At 39.2% G+C, this 24,480-nt stretch overlaps 1 protein-coding gene across 4 annotated transcripts in view; it reads right to left on the reverse strand.

Annotated features, from left to right (window-relative positions):
- Positions 1–24,480, reverse strand: part of LOC127944458 (zinc finger protein castor homolog 1) — a 183,775-nt gene that overhangs the window by 90,220 nt on the left and 69,075 nt on the right. For 3 of the 4 annotated variants that reach the window (XM_052540380.1, XM_052540382.1, XM_052540387.1), the window contains exon 4: positions 2,834–2,883. In XM_052540380.1, the coding sequence (XP_052396340.1) occupies positions 2,834–2,852 (19 nt within the window). In that variant the 5' untranslated portion in view covers positions 2,853–2,883. Of the gene's footprint in view, positions 1–2,833; positions 2,884–19,177; positions 19,282–24,480 lie in introns of those variants that run through there. The other variant, XM_052540381.1, reaches the window with a different exon arrangement.

A 24,480-nucleotide genomic window follows, 5' to 3' on the forward strand; every position in this document is an offset into this window, starting at 1 on the left:
GCCCAATAGTCTTTGAAGTTTCAGGGCTTAAGAAAGGCAAGAGACCACAGTTTCAAAAGATGTGGCGGCCCGGAGGCCCCGGTTCAAAAGAAAAACAATTACTTTGAGCGCAAGGGGAAAGTGATGCTCCTGTCTTGGCTTCCTGTGGCCTGAGTGGCGGCCGGGCATTAGGGGGGCTTGAGGGGGCGATTTGAGGAGGTGGCGGGTTTGATGGATGGGCTAGAGCGAAAGTCTATTCACATGGAGATGTTGCATCATAAATATTTACACAAGGCTGCCGTTTCCATGTAGCCTCTTCTTGTTTTGACACACTAGAAAAAATTCAAAAGCCAAAAAAAAACTAAGAACTGATGGCTTTCTTGTTATCACAGTTTGGACTGATATACCAAAGGAAAACGAGAAAATTAAGCTGACAATGTAACGTGTTAACCTAGCAGATACATGTTCTCTTCAGCAATATAAAAGAGGGTTTAATACATCAATGTCTGTAATTACTCAAATAAGAGAGAATAGTCTCCGCAATCAGTCTTTGCACTACATTTGACCCAAGCGATCTCTGAAAACAGCCCAGTTCGGCGGTCTAGCAAGAGGGAGCCTGCTTTCTGTTGTCTTAAAAACAGCTCATCCAATTCTTCACAGCAAGTGCAATTAAAAGCCTTCCAGCTCCCCGCAGAAGGCCTGAACCAACAAAAACAAATTTGGCAGTTTAATTTTCTTCCCACTGTTTGAGAGGGAATCCATTCTGGGAGGCTTCTGCGCTGCACCCGCCTGGTCTCTGGGAGCTTTTAGGGAAGGGAAAAGGCATGCAAGGCCCCATGTTGGAGCCAGTTTGGCTGATTAGCCGAATTAAATATATCAAAACCCAATTAAGCTAACTATACTCCAGCCATTCAGGTTGCAATGAGGAGAGAATTGGGTCATGATGCTGGGGCTGCCTGGCTTGGCACACTGTCCTATGTCTGAACGCGAAGAGGGACTCCTAAAGCATCTGGCTTATTAGACCGAGACGCAGAAAAACATTGCTTTGACATGGGTTTGACGATATATACAATGCAATGGTAGTAACGTGTCAGTCGGTAGAGATTGTGCGGTTTAATTCTATTGCATGATATTCAATCAATGCTTTGTTCAGACTATAACAGGAGCGATTCTGCATTGACATGACTATGCCTATATTATATCGCTTCAAACGTGGCTCATCTAGTGATTTTTATAATATATTGTGGTAATGAGGGTCAATAATATGATATGAACCTGTTTTTAAGCTGAAGCCAGATTTACAATTCATTTGAATAATTTCATTCCATTTTAATATAGGTTTGCGTCCAACAAGAAAAAAAGTAGTATTTTTACTACGTATATATACATAGATAGATTATTAAATGTTGGGGGAAAAAATAGTTAAATAAAACAAATTGTTACATAAATCCTTCTCATGACTTTTATCATCCACCCCGATAGTAAAACCAAACACTGTTATCTTACAAGAAAAAAAAAAAGAGTTTTAAAAAGGCTCTAAGGAACAATGTTCGAATCGGAGAACATCTCATCCACATATCTCCTGACACAAAGAGCATGATCTGTGTTGTTCTCTCTCCATTCCCTGCCCAGCCATGCATGACTGCCGATGGCTGCCAAGACATTGTTTAGACACAGTTTGCCCGTGATTGATGCAGCAAGTGTGTATTTTGCCCTGTGCTGAAAGACACTGGCAGGACAAAGGAGTGTTGGTTTCTCTGAGCTGCGTATCATGGTCAGGCCAGCACCCCCTGGACATGTGGATGACCCTGAGACTGACATGAGACAACGCACAACATCACTCCTCTCCGCTGAGATCGCTGCTGACTCAGAAGCCACAGGCAAAGCCATGGAAAAGAGTGTCATTCATCCCAGATAGCAAATCTTTACGCTCTTAACTTTGTCCGTAAACTACCAAGAGATGTATTAATCATTTGTGGCATCTTATGCTTATCGAGATGGCAGCTGTCAACTGCTAAATATGATGATAATGGAAAACTGTGTGCTAAACTACATGCACTTTTAACAAACACTGCAACCTCGGTGTGACAATGAAAAAGTTTGCAATATATTACAGTATCGCCTTGAAACCTAAAAAAGGGAAATTAACATTTTGCCAACATGTAATTACACACTGTATGACTTTATTTTGTGAAAGGAGAAGTGATGAAGAATGTACTGCCTGTGGATATGACTGGCAAGCTTTCACGTTTCAGAAAGGATGCAAAGAACGATATAAATATATTGAAAGTTTCATAAAAGTAGTCAACATGATTCTTAGACTATTATATATATATATATATATATATATATATATATATATATATATATATTCTCATCCAGTTTATATACTGTTCAAAAATTGGGGTTATTCATTTATTTATTTATAAATCACTTCTTTTATTTAGCCAGGATACCCTAAATTGATCAAAAGTGAAAGTAAGTGTATTTCGGAATTTATAATGTTCTGTTTTTATGATTAAATAAATGCAGCTTGGGTGAGCATAACATACTTCTTACAAAAACATTTTTAAAAATCCAACCCCAAACTTTTGAACAGTAGTGCATGGTCTTATATTCATCAAATACTTTTATTGTGATTGTCCAAGATACGTTTGACTTTATTTATACAGCAAAGATTTATTTTTGAAAATTCTCCTTTATTGTCAAACAGGAGGCACAAAAAGATTTACATATGTAATTCTACAATTGTAATCATTGCACAAGGCATTGGGTGGGGTGGGATTGGGGGGGTGTCATGTTCAGTCAACACAACTGAACATTAACCATCGGTCAATGTGCATGCTTTTCCTACCTTTCTCTTTCACTGGCATATAAAGTCATCCACTCACAGATTTACTTCATCTGAAAAAAAAAGGGAAAAAAAAAACAGTTTAGAGTAAATAAAATCCAAACATCCATTTATCAGGCATTACATAAAACACTCCATTAATACCTTCATTTGGACACTGAGCGTATACTGGCCAAGAGTCTAAATGTGAAGATATGTCTGCCCCCTTAGCATTCTGGGTGCAGAAACTCAGTACTGACTGAACAAAAGGCTCTCAAATGTGATAGTTAAAAACATAGTTAAAAACCAATTGTCTGTCATAAAAATAGGATTAGCTTTTAGATAAACCCCGCCCACTCTTCCTAATTATGTCAACATAAACAATAAATCTGCCCTCGTTGTCATGGGGTCTTTAAGTTTAGCCAATCATGTGATGAAAACAAAATAGACACACACACATGCACACACACACACACACAGGAAAACAAACACCCAAAAGAGAGAGTGTGGCAACTGGCAAAGTTTCCTAACCTTGAGAACACAAGCAACCTAAAAAGTAATAATAATTCTAACCTGATCTCCCTACTTATTTTATATCTCCCCTCAGCAACCTAACTTCTATTCGGCAACAGTGCAGTTATTAATTCATGAGGCACTAATTAGTTCTTTGTTTAATTTTGTGTTAAACAGACTGACCGGAATGATAACGACTCGCGCTGTAGCGCTCTGGTCCCACGCCGCCCCTGTTCGCTACGACAAGGGAGCATCGTGCGACTAGCATGATGAACCCAATTCCCTTCTAAGTTGCACTTCATTAAGTCAAAATGTGACAAGGAGCTTAGAGGAGGAACTGGCAGATCTGATCGTACATAACAATGTAGGCCCCGCAAGTTTTGGGATGAGGGGGAGCCGTGAATTCCAGCATCCATGTTGCAAATTTTCTATTTTTAACCCGTAGGGGCTGCCTTTCATTTTTCCTTTAATTGTTTTTGTTGGGAGCTGCAGTGTCCTCTCTTTAAATTGGCGCTATCAACTCTCTATATCAAACCCCTGTGCAACATCGCCGTCGCAGAGTAAACAACAGGCTTGCCCTTTTTCATGAAGTGGCGCAGGCGGTAAATAGGTGACTTTAATAACACGTTTAGTGCGGCGCACACGGCATGACAGGGTGTACCTTATAAAACACAGAAAAGAAAATGTTGCATTTTATGCCTTTGAATCTCGAGAAACCTGCTAAGAAGGAAAGAGAACAAAAGCCGGCATGAAACTGGGTGGAATGTGACAGTTTTCGAACCTCCCCATATTTCACATTCTTCACCAATGCGATGAAAACACAAACATAATAGGCTAATCAAGTGCATGTTTGAGAGCGTTTGCCAAGATTTTTTCTTTTCTTTCACACATAAGAAAGAGTGGTATTCCTCATTCTTGCAAGTATAAGAGACACACCTATGTCCCATCCAGGTGCAGTTACGTAACGTGTGATATAATACATGTTTGATCTTTTCATTTTGCCCAATTCTGTGTCTTATATCATTCTGGGTAAGTTTAAAAATAAAAACATTCTCATCTTCATCTTAATTCATCTTACAAAACAATTATCACATGTTTTAGCATTTAACTAAATATTAAAATAGTACATCTATACAGACATTATTTCTTTCTCACCAGCAATTTTTTGAAACAGGCTTGTCACAATGCATTCTGGGATTGCCTTCTCTACAAATAATACTGCCTTAGAACTTGGCTAAAACAAGGCAGCATAATTAAGTTACCTACCCTTCACAACTCCTCAAAATGCTGCCTCCGTAGGCAGCTAGCTAGGTTTTGGACAAGATGAGATGAGATATTTAAACTCTCAAGGGTACCCCCACTGGTTAAAGATACAATAAAAAAACAGACTTGTAATTACACCGTATAATAGGCAAGATTGGCATTTTCAAAATCATTTTCATGTGGCTGGAAATGACATTGCTCTGACTATTCTGTATTCACTGATGCAGATAAATAAACAAGGCATGAAGAAAGAGAGAGAGAGAAAGCGAGCTCGGGAGGGAGAGAGAGGGGAAAACATGAAGAAAAAACGCAGAGTACAATGGCAAGCAGGTCAGTAATTAGAAAGTCTGTTTGCACAGTAATAATTTTAATATATTCATCAGGAAACAGGGCATGCTTCGCATGATAAAACACCATCAAGGAAGATATCCCAGCACCCCCTTAACCTTTACTGAAGACTGACAGCAGATTGCAGAGGATCTCAAAGACGAACTAGCTTGCCAATTATTGACATACGACTGGGCTTGGAAATTATGCAGTGGACAGTTGACACGAAAACATGACATTTAGATGCTAGCTTTCTCTCGCCGTCACAGTCACCCACTGTGGGTTAGTCTTATTAGTTAAGTGACTCAATCAAGAGTGCACTGTACTTTTTAACAAACCCACACAGAAGCCGCAACACCTGTTAAACCAACAGAAAGTGATGAGCGCCGCGCTTCTCTCAGCGCTAGAAACACAAAAACGGTCATGTACATGACATGAAGCATTGAAGAGTAACCTTGTTTGTTATTGCGGCTGGTGATGATGCTATGGAAATTATTGCAAATTGTTTAAAGTAGCCCTGACACGCACACTCACCAAAAAACTTGACCTTGTCATTTCACATTGAAAATGGATCTCGATGTAAGATCGTGCTCAGATCAAATCAGGCATAAAATATACTTCTAAGCACACAAACCAAGAGAGCAAGTTCTGTAAATCTGATGCTCACCCCTTGAAGAAAACAACCATTAAAGATTTGTTTTCTTCCGCAGAACTTGATTTTCTTTAAACCCCAGAATCTGTGTGCACGACAAAACTCTTACATGACAGCTTCCTATCCTCAAAGCGGAGTTAGCTGTTCCCAGAGAATCCACAGAGGACCTGTAGGTTTAATAATTAAAAACAGGAACATACACATTCAAAGTAGCATACAAAACAGCTTGAGATAACAATCCTCTGTCCTCTTAGTTGTAATTTATGGCTGATCCATTGTTTCCATTTCCTGGCTGTGTTTGTAACTTATAAAATTAGAAACTCGGGAACCCTTTCTGGTGGATGCAGACTCGGCCCAAATAAAAGCTAATCGCTAATTACATGATTCAGATGACATACTTTGGGAGCCATTAAAGCGAGCAGCCTTTCCTCCCTGGCTCAGGCCTTTTCATTCTTTACGTACTCCCCTCTGAGCCACTATTCAACGGCTGTGGCACAATGAAAAATCGAACATTTACTTAATAGCCCTGCTTATGCGGAGCTGACAGAGGCGAGAAGGCCCCCCTTTTTGCTGTCACTTCTCAGTGCTATTCTCCGTTGCCTGCTGGAGAGAAGGACACTGAGCCGAGGGGCAGCTACCTCTGCACCCCACCCTGCCCTAATATTTGTCGTCCATCTCTTTGAAATCCGGCGCTCACGTGGGAGTGAAGAATGGTGAGTGATGTGCAACAAGTGCCGCCACCATGGAAACCACTATTTTCCTCTCAAAATATTCTTTTCGGGCCCTTTTGAGGAGCTGTCACTGAGCAAAGCGAGCATCACACGACCCCGGGCCCGGCCGTGACAAAGCCTATTTTCTGCCTCGTACTTGATTGATTAAAGAACTTTTTAGCAAAACCATGTAACGAGACAAAAAAAGTGACACATGGAAGAAAGGGCCGGGGGTGAGCTTCTATCACACTGCTTCCCCGGTAATATGAAAAAAGAAAAGCGGGTCGGGAGGGGGAGTCGAGGTCAGTGAGAGCATGAAAGGCGACCACAATTGCGATTAAGACAAACAGGAGAATAGGCAAAGACGTTTGGGAAGTGACCGACATGGAATCAAAACTGACCCCCATTTACTTTTAAACACGTGTTCCTGGCCCTTACTGTTTAATGTTTAATACAGATTGTATTTTATTTCAGCTAGTTTGTGAGGAAACATTTCTCATTTTCATTTAGTTTACCTTGATGCACAAAAATAACAAACTAAAACTGAAACCAAATTAATGAAAACCATACAGACATATTTAAAAATGACAAAAACAACAAATACACTAAAAACATTAAAAACGATATAATAATCACAATGATACTAGAGTAACACTGGCATTTACTGTATATCTTTATCTATTTTTATAATACTAGATAAATTGTGTCTGTGCAAATAAATAAAAAAGTATATACTTTGATAAAAAAAATTACATGATAGATAAGTGCGTAAATAAAAAATGTAATGAATTAATTCAATCAGAAATCACAGGCCAGTCACAATCAGAATGGCCACACAGATGGTGCAGTTCCCCCACATACCAGCAGGGGCTGACGAACTAAATCACAAACAAATCCATCCTGATACGATGAAATTAATTCCCAATGGATAAGATATCCTGTTACACTCAAAAATGCGTAAGAGGGAAAATGGGTAGTGAACTGCATTTCATGTTGACTGTAATATGATTTTTAATCTCGCCGTGAGCAATTTGTTATACTTACGCCTCAAGAGTTCATACATCACCCCGTTACGGAACTTTTTTTCATTTCCACTGAGAACCTCCCTGGCACATTTGATTAGCTATGTTACCATTAGTACACTCTGATTCATGATCTCTGCTTCACCGCTATCAATGCTAGCGCATAATCTCCACTAATTCCCAGTCTTGGTTAGAAAAATGCTTTTTGCATTAACTTTCATCTACACATCTGTATAACCTGCTCCTGTGACTCGAGTAAAGCAAGAGATCAATATGCTACACAGAGCACTTTTCATGTATCTTTTTGGCCTAGGTGACAGGCCATTTAATATGAAGTGAGGCGGATCCAACAGGCCAGATCTGAGCCCGAGTCAGGCAGCAACATTTATCCATCTCCAGAAACAAGTCAATACAACCAGTTCATCAGCACCCGATGGCTTTCATCCGCTCACACATTTATTTTGTGTATCATTATGGTTTGAAAAACAACAAAAGGTGGGGGAAAAATGAAAATGTTTACGCTGAAAAGAACTCAGATTATGAATGGTCTTTATTAGCCGGTGTGAAACAGACATGCACATGTAATGTTTCATCCCAGCGGCCTTTATTCGGATGATAAAGGGGATATTTACCAAGCGTGTGGGAGGAGGTGTGCTTTGGCTTCATGAGTCTTGGCAGGAGAGAATTAGTATTCCAGATCTGGCCAATCTGGGCTCAAAAAAGAGCCTTAGCAAATCCCCACGGTGGAGGTGTCAGGCGCAAAATGACAAAAATCTGCTCCTTGACAGGGAGTCATTTATATTTTAGCTCCGTTCCATTATCTTAACGAATCCATCATCAGCCAATGCAATATTAACAGCAGAAAATCAACTCATTAGATCCAGGGGGATTTAATCAAGATTGCAATCATGTATGCGGTTCCTGGAGAGTTTGATTTTTTTTCTTTTTGGTCCTTTCCACATAATTGGCGCATCTCAGATTTTAATAAATTATTCTCTGTCTCAGACTGATGCCATTTTTCCCTCCCTCTCACGCCAGGCTCACTCCGGCTCTGACTATAATATTTACAATAAACATTATTATGTCATGGGCACACTGTTTAAATGGCCTTTAGCTAACTCTGAGAGGTAATTGGCTTTTCTATTTCTCCCTCGTTTTCTTCTTAATTGCCAGATGATATTGCTAACTGTCTACCAAGGAAAGAGGAAAAGCGTTTTAGTGGGGCTGTAGTCTTTTGCCTTTGAAACTCTTCTGCTTAAGATAGTCAGCAACTCCTTGAATTGTTAATAGAAACAAATATTAGAATGTCAGTTCACAGTGTTAAAAACCAACACCAGAAAAGCTAAAGATGGAGTGTGATATATATATTTTTTATGTCTATGATTTATGTCTATGATTCACTATGTCTATGTTTCTTCAGATTTAATACTGACAACTATCAGATGCAGTATCAAAAAAGGTGTCCATTTACATACTGTATGACACTAAAGAAATATCCTATTCACATATGTATATAAAAAAAAAAAAACTATTATCTCTTCCATGGCAATGTTGTATTGCAATGAATATTAACCATCCTGCAATATCTAAAATTATATTTTCCCAATTATAGAAATAAGTAACAAGAAAAAAGTAATTCTATATATATAAACTGTATGTATATATATGTCCAGTTATCAACTTGAATGTTTATTTACATGAAAAAAAAAAAGCCATATGAAATAATAATAAGAAACAACCATTGTTCACTTCTACTTACTGTATTATATGAAACAGGACACCATAGCATAAGATTATTTTCTGATTATATTCACTGAGAATCTATTATTTGATATGAATTGCCATTTCATTTAATAAATGATCAAAACAAACAGTATAGTCAAACCCAGATCAAATAGGAGTCCTGTAACATGCCTGGGCCTGGCCTGTTGCCACAGCTTCACACAGCTAACAAACACAAATATGGAAGCATTCACATAAACACAGTCAGAGGAAGGAAATACATGGATCACTCAACCAGAACATCATACAAAGTTCATCCCAAAGACTTCAACAAGATCTGCTTCTGAACGTGGTAAATATCTGAAAACTCAAAAATGAATTCAGTCAAATTGTTTCCCATAGCCCCTCTCTCCACGTCCCGCCAGCAGCGCTATCTTGCCCGGATTAACACACAACATGTCCTACAAGATCCAAAAGTATAAAAACTGCGGAAGAGCCTTCTAATCTGCCAATGGAACAAAGCCTTTTTGTACAAGCCTTGCCCTGACCTTGTCACTAGCAGTTAAACTCAGTCTGTTCTGCAATATAAAGCCCTGGCCATCTCTACATAGCTCCTCCTGCTTCATGTGGCCGCCCTCTGCCTGTAGAGAGCAGCACAGAAAGCCCGGCTAATCCGTGTATCAGTCTGAGATGGTCAGCGCTAAATCCTTCTCTTCAGTAAACCAATCTTGGTGTTTTTTATCTAGATTTATTCGATTATAAAACCTTCCTATCTCTGCCTAATCAGTGCGACACATACTAATCCTAATCGGAATAGACAAGTATTAGCCCAGTTCAAGGGGAGCTAAACAGCGACGGCACTCAGCTTGCTGTGATAAGAGCCAATAACACCTCAAGTGTTTTTTGTTTTACATATCTATTTTTAAATAAAGCATTCCAGTATCAATTAAAATATTGTAGTAACTCACCATTTTTTGAATGTATGAATAATAAATAAAAAAAGTTTGCTACCTAATGTGTTTTAAGGATGTACAGTAAATAAATGATCTCTATATGCATTAAAAAAACGGCTACATGATTATATCACATGCACATCTTGTAAATCATTTTTTTTTTATCAATGATGCTGATATTTGTTTATAAGGCCTTATGCATTTCAATAAATTTGCTAAAATCCTAATATCTAATAAGCAGAGTTGCCCTATAAAGTGATCAGGGATAAATGCCTCCCTGCTTGCCAGAGTTAAAAATAAAGTCTAATTCTAAGATAGATCTTTTTCAGGCTGTTTAGTTGTTTGCATGTCTGCACACACTGCAACACGCAGGAAAAACTAGGGAAAAAGGAAAATGCCAGTTTAATTTATCTAGATTGTGCCTTTTAGGGTGAATTTAATCTCATCTTGCCACACTTTGTGATAATGAAGCACATATTTTCAGAAGCTGCATTAGTTAATGTGAGCCGGCAGTGAGTAAGACCTACTGGAATGGGTTCATATGACTTATGAGGACAGGACTGACCGGATCCAGAGGTGTCTTTCTCCACCAATGTTGCTGTCAGTGCTTTCGGGGTCAAAAGTGTGGGTTCCAACAGCATGTTGAAATACTACTGAAAAGAATCTTCACACTCATGTAAACTAAATCAATTGTTAGTCTGTTTTCTTAAGGAGTTCCGGGGCTGAGGCTGTCTCTGTAGACTGTGACTATGTTCGGAACGTAATTGAATATACATATAAAAATATATAATTAAATTGCAAAAAAAAATAAAAAATACAAATACACATGATTATAAAATAGTATCCTATTCCAAACATAGCCAGAGTTCCCAATGCCCTTGTCTGAGAGAGAGACACACATATGCATTCTGCACTTCAGCGCACAGTAACAGATTTGTGTGTCCATGTCTGTTTGTGTGTGAGAACAACAGCCTCCAACACACTGCAGCCTGACCGCGTGTAGCCACTGGCTGACACGAAGAGGTGAGAGAGATCTGACAGCAGTGTCTGCTCCCTGTATATGTTAGCTTGGTCCTGAGAGTGAGAGCCTACTCTTGGGTCCTCCCCTCTGGGCAGGAATGGGACCCTACATATCACTTCCCATTCCCCATTCACATCACTCCTGCTGAGAGGGAAACTAAACAAACCTGGTCTGCAGATATCCGAGCTTTATGAACTGGATCTAGTTTGATGGTTTTAGAATAGTTTTATTCACATACCATCTTGGCCAGTTTGTGACATCAACTAGACCAGTTTAAACCAGCTAAGCCACAAAAAAAAAAAAAAACGGTGTATCTTTGTTCACATAGCAAGGGTTTGGGATTGACAACGGTGTTTACTAACAGGTGTGACCCATAAATTGTTCATACAATAGAAAAAATAACAAAGTCAAGCTCATTAACTAAGTAAACTAAATTATAACTAAAGCAAATATCAAAGATATCTTACATAAAGATTTTCAGAACTGACACAACCCTTTTTAACAAACTTGCCCCAAAAGTGACGCAAGTTCATTCATCCTGATGAATCGCTGTTGGATTGACAAAGCATGTAATGTGTTTTTGTCAGTAGTATTTTATGAACAATAAAATAATTAACATATATTTTTTTTATATATATATATAGTTATGGCCAATTAGTGGATACGTGGAAAAATACTGTGACATGTCATTAAAAAGTCACTGTAAAGACACCTATCAATTACTAAAATTATTATTATTAGTAGTAGTAGTAGTATTTAAAGAATCATTATTGGAACTGTGAAAAAAAAAAAGAATTGTTAATTTCTTTACAATTCCAATCCCGAGTTCTTATTCCAGAGAGTGTGGAATGGAATGCATTTGTCACTCTTTTTTAAAACCAAATAGCATGTGAACAGAAGCGTATTTAGAACTCCTAACAGTGTATGTGTGAACAACCATAAGGGTCTTTTCATAGTACCAGAAATATTTGTGGAACTACCCACTTTTTTGGCGTTTACACACCACCAGAACAGGGCACGATTTTCGAGAACCAAATAAGCTCCTACTCTGGGTCTAACCAGCACAACTGGTACTGCCGTTATGTAAGTAGACATTGATTGGCCAAACACGTACAACAATGCCCTCATCCGCCATGATTTAAAACGCTGTGTAAACATACTGTAAACATTGTGTCAACTTATTTTGCAAGTATGAATAACAGCGATAGATGGACGGACACTGAAGTGCAGGCACTTTTAGCAAATGTAGCACTGAAAGTTGTCATTGGAGATTCTTAGTGGGGAAGTCGTGGCCTAGTGGTTAGAGAGTTTGACTCCTAACCTTAAATTGTGGGTTCGAGTCTCGGGCTGACAATAGCATGACTGAGGTGCCCTGCTCCAGGTGTGTGTGTGTGTGTTCACTCCTGTGTGTGTGCACTTTGGATGGGTTGAATGCAGAACACTTAAGTATGGGTCACCATACTTGGGTGTATGTCATGTCACTTTCACTTAGTCCTCATTTCCGTTCTTTCAGTCACTTTACATATATGTCGACATTCTTTCTGTCATAAACGTTGTTTTTCTTTGTTTTCGTAGTTGAACGCCATGCTCAAATGACATCACTGTCGACTGGCTTACGTCACTTCCTAGTACACACTGTCAGTGTGAATGCAACCCTGTAATTGGTACTGGGAAATAGTTTGCACAAAATCGTCCCAGTACTTTAGTACTGTACATTAGTTCTGGAACTAAAGCAGTGCGAAAGGCCCTATAGACTGTTTATTTCCAAATCAGGACCTAGTCAGCTTTGTGAGAAAATCCATGTCTGTCCCGACAGCACTTCTGTCTCTTTTATGTAAGTGGGAGATATTTCAACCGGCTATCGGTTTACCTTATACGTGCTGGTATATGCAGGAAAAGTGCCCATGTAGGGTCAGTGACTCTATTTCGAACGTCCCTCTGAATCAACACTGCCTGTCTAGGGCCAATTGTTTTGCTCTGTACCCTCTGTTTCTCTCTCTCTGAATGGAAAATATGGCATGCTCTTCTGAGTGGAATGAAGTGCTGAGTTGCATGTCTGAGGAGGCTTGATAAAATGCCCACAAGTAACACAACCCTTGGTGGCACTTTGAGAATCAGCAGCAGTTGACGTTGGTAAGAGATTTGGCTGAGCAGATGCATATTTCTAACGCTCAGTCATATCTACAGACAACAAAAATCAATCCAGTAGCAGAAAGCCATCAGTTTAGTTAACCGTGGAAAGGTTAAGCACTAAAACATCAACAAAAAGCTTCAAGCGTTTATTCAAGATGGCCGCCACATAGATCACATTAACAGGACTTTTGTCTCTCATAGCCAGATTTTTAGAGGTGGATTTTTTTCTTATTAAATGTTATTCCACTCAAAATCACCCACTTAGACAGGAAGAGATTATATGGCATACAAAGTGACCAGCCAGTGTACATTTTGTTTTTACATGAGATAAGGGTTATTCAGAAATTTTTTTTACTATTATTATTTATTTTATTTATTTCATTTATTGAAAGAAAATAATGATTTTATTTAAGCAAGGATGGATTATATGTATGTGTGTGACAGTAAAGACTCTATGATTCCAAATCAGCATATTATGATTAGGGGTGTGACGGTTAGTATATAACCGTGAGACCGACGGTTATAGTTGAACACCGTCATTAGAACTCTATAACCGCCAAAACCGTGTCATTAAAATATTTTTTACCAACATTTTTTATCAAAAATTATTTTCATTTTTTAGATAGGATCATAAGATGCGCAATATATCGGGAGACATGGTTTTTACCACTTAATGAAGTTTTGTAAATCGTCAGACATGATATTTACCACTTCATTAAATTTTGCTTTGTAGAAAACCTTTCTTAAAAACGAATTTCGTTTTGTACAAATTTTATCTTAATTTTAATAAATGTTTCATCAACCAATTGCATGTATTTTAATAAATAAAAAGCAAGTAAAGCAGACAATGATAACCGTGACATGGAAGCACCAGCGCGCCGCGTTCACTTGCACTGCACTGTGACCTCGAGCACATCTCATCGCAAATGAAACTCAGCGTAGGCCTATGCCTCATACTTTAGCATTAAATATCTTTGCTGCATCCTTTCTAGAACAGACAATGGCTTTTTTTTGCGGCTCGTATCAGCAAAGCATTGCATCGCCATAGACCGCAAAACAAGCAGTGGATGGCGGGCGGGTGCGGCTTTGAAATTTGCTCTATGATTTCCATGAAGCAAAAAACAAGGACGGAATCTCGAAATCCAGTCATGAAAATGAAACTTGCATTTTAATATGGACAGTCATGGAATTTGCCAAAGTTAGCATAAAATAATAAAATCAAATCTCCATATTGACCTGTATCTGTAAATGTTAAGCCGCAAAAGTTGTTTAAAATATAAATCCGTGTTCTGCGCGTCTCTGTGTGAATTAATGAATGGCAGAGACGTGCAGGTTTGTTTACTACATAGACTGAAGCGCATGACGCTTGCATTAATTTCAGCATCTGAGCTTCAGAGTTCTCTCTCCTTCAAGCGATCTGAACTTTTCAGCTCATCTCAATGGACACACAGCGCACCTGTATTTGACACTCTGTAAACTCTTTGTGAAGGCACACGACTCACCGTCACTTTACTTATAGTGCTGTTTCTCACACATGCAAAGAGAGAGAGAGCGAGAGTCTTACCACGCTTAAACAACACCTTATATGTAAACTATTCTTTGTTGTCTTCTCCTGTCAAAATAATGGATTTAATTTAGAATTATTCATATTCATTTTCGAACAAGCAGAAGACATACCAGTTTCTCCGGTAGTGGGCGGAGCTAATGGGCAAATGGCAATGGCTTTTTTTTGCGGCTCGCATCAGCAAAGCATTGCATCGCCATAGACCCCAAAACAATCAGCGGATGGCGGGCGGGTGCGGCTTTGAAATTTGATCAAAAAACGTTGGCGCGGATGATGAGTTTTGTGACAGATCTCCTTAATAAATGGAGGTCTGAAATCTCTGCCCCTTTACCGATCAGAGCACGCGCTGACAAGGAGTTAACCCGCTATCTCCAAGAACAACCAATTGACCCCCCCACCCCCCCCCCCCCCCCCCCCGACGGTTAGGTTATGAACCGTCACATTTGACTCACGTCATAACCGTCATCACCAATTCTGAAACCGGCACACCCCTAATTATGATTACTAAAGCATCATGTGACACTGAAGACTGGGTTAATGGCCGCTGAAAATTCAGCTTTGCTATAAAAAAAAAAACACACACACATTTTAAAATATATTAAAACTGAAATTTTACTTTGATTTTATTTGTGAAAATATGATTTTATTAGCAGAAATATATCTCACCCTTAGTTAACTTATCAGTGCCTCAAAAGAAAACACTGAGCATCTTATAAAGCCGCCAATCTAGCAAACATCAGCAAATCCAGCGATTAGCTCTTCCTCAGAAGTGCTCACTGTGTCAATCTGCTACTTTGTAAACACACCTGGAAGTCGCACAGAAGCCAGCCAATCAGATTAAACTAGCGGTTTTCAGATATAGTCTTGTCAGTTTGTGTGCAATATGGACCGTGAACGGATTGCCAGTGTACAGTCTGAATCAGGATGGTTTCTCCACAGAAGTGTTCCTCTCATGCACAACGACTGAAATCAACACTATCCACCAGAACGAAACATTGAGAGGCGACTTCTCTAGAAAACAGTAGCGTTATTATCTCCAGCGAGCAGATGGGGAGGCAAACAGCTGTTTAAATGCGAGGGAGACCTGAGAAGGTTAAAAGGAGTCAATGGAGGCTAAGGAGACAGAAGGTCTAGCGATGACAAAAAGAGTGGCCAGGGACTGCAGATCAGGACTTCTGGAAACCACATCTAACAGGCTATGGAGAACAGCCAAGATGAACACACATCAACTTGTTGTGGGGCGATAGATGGAGAGAGAAGGAGGAGATAGAGAGGCAGCAGGCAGTAGTTAGGGGAAACACAAACGACCAATGCTTCACTGGCCCAATCAATCTGGCGCACCAATCAATCGTTCAGCAGCCATACACTCCAGCCTATCAGAGGCTGGCCACTCACTCAGACGAGCACCTGACTAATACCCGGTACAATGTCACTTCTATATTTGTATCCCACTAATCTGCTCTCTGGGTTCCAATCTTTTCCACTTTCTTGCAAATTTATCACTAGACTGAAGGGCCGGTGCCAGATCCTAAGTGCTTCACCCCTTTAAATGAAACCGTGGCATTTCAGATAAAGCCCCTAAATTCCTAATCTCAGCGTTCTGAGGAGTCTTTAAAGGCAGTGTGTCACTTTTCCTAAAACAGAAGCCGTGACGCACATGACGCCCCCCTGCCTCCCTTTCCTTCATTTAGAAGAGAAAATCTTGACAAAAATAGAACAAAATTCAAGTAAGGTGCACTGCGAAGTAGACAGCTAAATGCGACCAAGAGAGATCTTGTCTGAGGGCCAACAAAATACCCAACATCTTGGCAAACAGACTGGACAAATGATTTTGGGCTCCAAGTTTGCTTTTCCTTTTGGCCACCAAAATACAATATATTAAATTACGACCTGTTTGTTCTCTCCAAAGGAAAAGTGTAGCGCCCAACGATTGCTCTTTCTTAGCTCTTTCAAGAGACATAATGCAGATCTTAGTCTTTCTTCCAAAATAGAGTTAAATGAGACAACTGACATACAGTAATATTATTTCAGATAATCCTCTCAAAGGTATCTGATGAGAAATATTTGAGTTGATATCTCTTGACTTTTTTTTTTTTAATCGCAGACTTTGATATCTCAGCAAATCTGAGCACAGTTTGTGACATTGTTGAGATTTTATCTGAAAGTCTAACGGAGGTACAACAAGAAACTACAGCAAGATACAAATCTGTGAAATCTGTCTAATAGAAACCATTGAGATATTAAAGATCTAATTTGTTATTTTTATTTCATGCGTGTTTAAACCTGAAGCTAAAAAGTTATCTTTCAAACTTCTCTCTTAGAAACAACTGCTTCTGTTTTCAGTCCATCTCATATCCAGGCTTCTAGCACACAGTGTAACAGCCATAAGCAGATGTTACTCTGTTCCTGCTACAAGTCCACAGTAACACCAGTGTGTCGATATATTTCTCATTAACTTGCTTTCTGCTGGAGATTTGTTACCTAATATGGAACCCAAAGCATTTGGAGATCTTTTGACTATGTGTGATAATGTGCTCTCTTCATCTCTGTCTTTCTTTCTCTCTGCACCCTACAGATCCCAGTATATATATAGAGGTAGCAAATATTTGAATATATATTATATTATATTATATTATATTATATTATATTATATTATATTATATTATGTTTTTTTTTCTAAGCGTTATGCAAAATTTATGCATATTAAACATTTTGTGTAATTTTGCTTTTCAAGTAACTATCATTTTAACGATGTCTAGATGATTCTTATTGAAAATTACTTTTTTTGCCATTTTAATAATCTTGCAAACAACAAATGCTTCCCTCCCAATTTATTTCAATGTCAAGAGGTTTACAGTGGTTTTATTCATCAAGGGTTAAATTTTAATGCCCTTTTTTTAGTTTCTAATCTCATTTTGATACGATGTGACTTCCTTAACCCACCCAGTCCATTGTTTTTCCCCTTTTTCATGAATGAGGTCGAAACCGACTGTTCCTTTTTAGAAGGTCAAAAAACATAATAGGAGAAAAGCACTCTGGACCAGAGGTAGTCCCACGCAGCACTAACCAGAGAAACAAATTAACCCCTTAAATGGGTCCGAGCACTTGAAATGCAACAAATCTCCACGCTTTGAAGAACTGCATGGCTGCATGCTCTTATAGCACTGTCTGTGTTTAGCGTCAGCCTCTGGTGTTTATTTATCACTGCTGTTATCTATTCTAGAGGACTACCTGATTATTTAGACAAGTCGCTGGAGTATTTTCAGGGCCAGAGGAGTGAGATCTCTAGTGCACAGCTCTAAACAGGCAGTTTGCTTAATGCTTGACCTTTCACCTCTCAGGGGTAATAATACCTCTATATCTTGCCTCACACACACACATATAGCTGCAAAGCATGAACAACTATCCAGATGACTTCTGACGAGGATTACTTGTTATTATATACACACATACTCACACGTGGTGCTGACAAGGGATCTTTCAGCTAAGCCAACACTTCACATACATACAATACAAATTAATTTTTGAAAGATGCTCACTAAAGCTGCATTTACAGTAATTCATAAAAAATGCAGTAATTTCAGTTATATTGTGAAATATTGTTACAATTTAAATAACTGATTTTATTTCGATATATTTATTTTTGATTATTCCTTTGATGGCATAGCTCAATTTTCAATTGCCATTACTCCAGTATTCAGTGTCACATGATTTGGTGCTCAAATAACATTTCTTCTTATAACATTACTTATTCTTATTAAAACAGTTGTGCTGAATGGATCACTTTTTGCACAGTTTGTATTTACTTTTTAAACATGTAATATGTGCCCCTAGTGTGACCAAGTGTAAAAACAAAAATGAAAAAATATAAGGTTAATTTCCCTTTCTCTGACCGTCATTGGTCAAGAAAAACAGATATCCCCGCCCCAAATCTACACCATTGGTTACTATGAAATCCAGTTGGAATGCTCAAACAAAACTCTTTAAAAGTTGGTCATTTGTGGTTTAACTAGAAATTAAACTTAGATTTAAACTTGAACATTTTTTACGGTGCACTGAGAACTAACAATGGTGCATTACTAACTTCTAAATCTTAAAAAATTCTTAAATAATTTTTTTCCTCCAAAGATTAGTTCCATTCATTTCCAATCAGAATAAATGCTCCCTGACCCTTATTGAGTAATTCTGTTTTCCTTTCCATTTTTCCTTGAGATTTAGAAAAGGAAGCAGATAAATTTAGCCTTTAGCCTCCCGGTCGCAATTTCCTGCTTTTTACAATTTGTTTTTTCTCCAGTATTTAACAAAACAGCTAGTCCACTCATATATTCCCCCTCCTATTTAAACTGCACACCCAGCACACATTAATAAGCCAAACAGCAACATAAAGCATCTGCACAAAGATCTCTCCTAACAGAAAAGGCAGGCTTAAAATAGAATAAAAATAGAATAAAAATGCTGTTATCCAGCTGTCCCCTTTAAATCACTCACAGTCACTGCGACCACTTCAACAGAGCCTCAACCCGCCAGTGCTTTTCTCAAGCTCAACAACTGAGATATCCATAAGCAGAATGAGTTTTTAAACTCTTTTCAGTATGCTCCCCTCTTCCTGATGGAGCAATGACTGCATTCCACAGCTGGTGCAAGACCACCGCCGGAACAGACAGACCCTAACCCCAGACCCGAACACAGAGAGAATGTTAAAAAAAAGTCCCAGAATTAATGCGGCAGTGAGTGGGACATACTCACATACAGGAAAGACACTTGTGCATTACACCCCTGATCGCACCAATTGAAAGACAGGGACAGACGGCGTGCTTGGCAACACAGAGAACACTGAGCTTAACAGTTCTCAGGTTTTCTGCTTTAGGTAAATTTAGACGCGTTTGAAGGTTTCAAATATAGCGTCTGCCAAAGCGATTACTTCTAACATTGGCAAGCCCCAGCGCAGTTTCTATGAAGCATTCTTTAACACTTCCCTTCTTAACAGCCATGTGCTCTAACGCAAAGTGCAGCTCCGGCCACAGCACAGAGGGGAGCATAAATTATCACTGCCTGGGAGGAGCCGCACTTCAACCAGCTGCCAAAATTAGTGGCATTTTGCTGTTTTGGAAATTGATCATGTGGGGCCTGATGCTGCCAGTAACAAACAACTAGATGAGCAAATCCCACAAAATCCAGATCACATCTTACCTGTGAATCAGAAGAAAGAAATAAGAAAGAGTTATATATACTGTACATATACATGCATGTGCCTGGTATTCCCCACATTATGAGGACCAAATGTCCCCCATGAGTATAGTAATACCATTAAATGAAATATGTGTGTGTGTGTGTGTGTGTGTGTGTGTGTGTGTGTGTGTGTGTGTGTGTGTGTGTGTGTGTGTGTGTGTGTGTGTGTGTGTGTGTGTGTGTGTTTACATATTGATAGACATACAGACAGTCAGACAGACAGACAGATAGACAGTCAGTCAGACAGACAGACAGAGACAGACAGAAAGACAGAGACAGACAGACAGACAGACAGACAGTCAGATAGACAGACAGACAGACAGACAGACAGACAGACAGACAGACAGTCAGAAAGACAGACAGACAGATAGACACTCAGTCAGACAGACAGACAGACAGACAGAGACAGACAGTCAGACAGACAGACAGACAGACAGATAGACACTCAGTCAGACAGACAGACAGAGACAGACAGACAGACAGTCAGTCAGACAGACAGACAGTCAGATAGACAGACAGACAGACAGACAGACAGTCAGTCAGACAGACAGTCAGACAGACAGACAGACACTCAGTCAGACAGACAGACAGTCAGACAGACAGACAGACAGACAGACAGATAGACAGACAGACAGACAGTCAGTCAGACAGACAGACAGACAGACAGTCAGATAGACAGACAGACACTCAGACAGACAGACAGACAGTCAGTCAGACAGACAGACAGACACTCAGTCAGACAGACAGACAGACAGACAGTCAGACAGACAGACAGACAGACAGTCAGACACTCAGTCAGACAGACAGACAGACAGACAGACAGTCAGACAGACAGACAGACAGACAGTCAGATAGACAGACAGACAGACAGTCAGTCAGACAGACAGACAGACAGTCAGACAGACAGACAGACAGACAGACAGATAGACACTCAGTCAGACAGACAGACAGTCAGTCAGACAGATAGACAGACAGATAGACAGACAGACAGTCAGTCAGTCAGTCAGACAGATAGACAGACAGACAGACAGATACTTTTAATAATATTAATATTAATAATAATTTATAATAAAAATATATAGTATAGATGTATATATATTTGCAAAATAATAATGGCAGTGAATTCAAATATAAAGAAATGTAAGTCTGGACATATTTCTGTAAGATTCACCTTCATATGAAAAATGTTTTCTGATCATAATAAACCAGACATATTAAATGCCTCTGCCTCTCAGGAATCAAATACATCAAACCCTAAGAAGGATATAGTTCACATAAAAATGCTTTCTGTGTGTGGTTATTTTTCACTGCTTTAAAACACCGGCACAATTTATAACGTATTCAACATTTTTTATCTTGCTAAACTACTACACTCCTCATTCAAAAGAACAGCACTGTATGTATAAATGAAGTCACAAACCAGTCTTGACACAGCATTTTCTTCACCTCTCAAGATAAACATGGCCAGTTGCTCTGCATAGTAACTGCTCTAGCAACAATATAAACAGCCTAACACCAGAGAAAAAATGTGTATTTCACTTCAAGGAAGTTTCTTAATAAGGAAAAAAAGCGGATGAAGATGCATCCCAGGCGCTCCCGCCGAGTAGGGTCTTAATTTCTCTGTTCACAGACATTCCTGTCCTGGAATCATCAACACATATTCTCTTTAATCCTTAACAGGCCAAAATGTTCTTCCAACTACTCATTCAGCAAAGCAAGCAGCACAGAGCCACAGTAAGACTTACTCTGCAATAAATCCACCGGCAGGCAGGAGAGCAGGGCTGCTTTCTGAAAGGCCCACAATCAGGCACCAGATAAATTGCATTTTGTGCAAGCTGCATTGTCTCTGCTTCTGTGTTCTGCTAATCTAATGTGTTCAACATGGTCTTGGTCACCTTGACTTTGGTTGCCATAGCGCTCCATACAAACACATCCCCACCCAGAAATGCACCAAATAAGGCCAAGGGAAAAATCTCATAATCAAAGAGGTGAAACGAGAATGGGAAATGCTTCCAAACATACATGTGTTGCACTAAAGAGTGTATTAAAGCTGGAAAAGATCAAGATGATGATGAATACTAATTATTCTAGGACAATAAATGCATTAAAAGCAGGAGAATGTTTATGCATTCTCCGTAATCATTCGTCATTTTTAACCATAAAAAGATCAATTTGCTTTAAGCTGAATCAGGGCCAGCGTTGTTTGTTCTCAATATGACCTTTAAACACTTCGCTCAAACACAGAGGAATCAGCCGACGCGAAGGCGGCCGTCCTGTCTGGCAGCCGACCCTGGCAGATGCGACTTCTGAGGAGTTCAAAAGAATTCTGCATGGGGGCAAGGCTATTTACATAATCCTTCAGATATATTCCCCTGCAACCTAATCAAATTATTCACAAGTCTAGCCCCTAACCATGTAGACCCCACAATACACAGCTCTTCCATTACCGTCCTCTCACTTCCTTAATCATATCGAACCAAAACCAGTGTCGATTTTCCCTTTAGAATGGAATGCATTGGAAGACAACAATAGCATTGCAATGTCTGATACACAACAGTCTTTTCCCTCCAGGTGCATTGCCATCTCAAATTAGTCCTCCATTATATTTGCTTTTCATCTGACACAGGGTAAAAGAAACTGTGATTGGCGATACAAAGAAACAGATAATTTGTGTTCCATTGTGAGCTGAAGATCATAAGTTAATCACTTGAAATAGTCTTTTTTTTCTGCACTGAATTTGTGCATTAACTGGTCTAATCATTTGCACGACTTGTATTACGCTAACCTGAAATGCCCCGGACTTGATTGGCTTGATCTATTTTCATTCACCTCCCCTGACACTAAAAACATCGACTGAGCCCTGTTTAAACAACAGCACCGAAAAGGCATATTTAAACATGCACGCAATATGAAACTTGTTCCGAGCGATGTCTCATTTAGGCTCCTACAATGCCTTACTCTGCACATTGCAATTACAGCTTTGTCTCAATAACAATAGGCCATCCCCACAGTTACGGCTGGCACCTAAGGGGTTAAGCTGTCAGGCTCTATCAACAAAGTTTACATCATATGTGCGGTCAATTTTCAATGACTTCTTTTCCCACGTTGAAATAAACTATTTTATGTCTCCAAATATGCAGATCATTTTGCTTAATGAAAGATGCTTGACGTCTCCGATCCAATTAATATGCAAATGCAAGCGAGGATTTATTTGTGACATTCTGTATGGGTGAGAGACAACAAAAAGGGCTCTTAACAGTTACACTAATTGCTGTGACTGATTGTCACATATCATCATTCACTCTGAATCTCCTAAATACCACATTTCAGATAAAATTTGTGCTTGCACTTTGTGAAGATTTATTTGCAAACGGGTCGCATAGATCAGAGCGAGCGACATTGAGCGGCAAGGGCTTCGGGATAAACAGTCCTCTCCTTATCTCCTTCTGAAACGCTCTCTGTTTCAGTCTGAATAGAACACAGAATGCTTGTTTCTTATATCAAACACGATATACATTAGATGTATGTTTCCTGTATCCTAATGGTCAATGTACTAATGGAGTTTGGCCTCTACTGGGAAAAAGCTTCAATAAGTAATGTATTTATTACTGTAAAAATAAAATCTCTAATGCAGCTTCACTATTAAAACATTTAATGGACAGTGCAATATAATCTGGTGTTTGCATCATCCTATATCTTTAATGTATGAAGCAATATTCAATATACAGTGATTCACTTAAGACAAGACGTGGCTTTCCCTCAAAGCCAGCTGAATAAAACAGCCGGTCCACGTTTAAAGCAACAGGACCCTATTATTTCACAAAACAAATAAATGCAAAGGAAACAATAGGCAATGAAAGGGTTAATCTGGTAAACCAATTGATAATATGTGAGCATTCAATGCAAACACCCTCAAGGATTCAACACTGAGAGGAAAAAGTAGCAAATGAGTTCAGAATGATCAATTTGCAGCTGTTTTAGCCTTGTTTTTTAAGCCAGCCTCAGTCTATAAAACTAACTAGCATGTAATTGGAAGACTGGAAATAATGGTCTTGAAAAAGACACTTTATCAATGGAGCAGCAGTGGCAGAGCTGACAAGCTTAAGACACCGAACTCCCTCTGACAAATGACTTATCGGCACAAGACTGAGTGTATACTGAAACACAAAAATGATTTAGGTAAGAAAAAACATTTTCTTATGAATGGATACCTCAGTGATATTAAACAAAAAAACAAGGCTAAAGCCAGGGTGTATGTGCTTTAAAGATAATATCTTTCAGCTCACTACGTTCTTTCTCCTCTAAAGAGGTTGGAACAGACAAGGCAGCTATTTGAGGATGTAATCACTCGCTCCTCTCCTTGAAGTGGCCCATAATGCTCCGCTGCACACTGCTTAGCAGTTAGCGGCCAGGGCAGATTGTAAACAGATCTCTCATGGATTGTGGGTTTAGCAGTTTTGCGCATCTCCAAACAAGCTGCTCCCAATAATGCAAGAGAGAGAGAGAGAGAGAGAGAGAGAGAGAGAGAGAGAGAGAGAGAGAGAGAGAGAGAGAGAGCGAGA

This window comes from Carassius gibelio, chromosome A23 (genome assembly GCF_023724105.1).
Source record: "Carassius gibelio isolate Cgi1373 ecotype wild population from Czech Republic chromosome A23, carGib1.2-hapl.c, whole genome shotgun sequence".
Classification (NCBI taxonomy): domain Eukaryota; kingdom Metazoa; phylum Chordata; class Actinopteri; order Cypriniformes; family Cyprinidae; genus Carassius; species Carassius gibelio.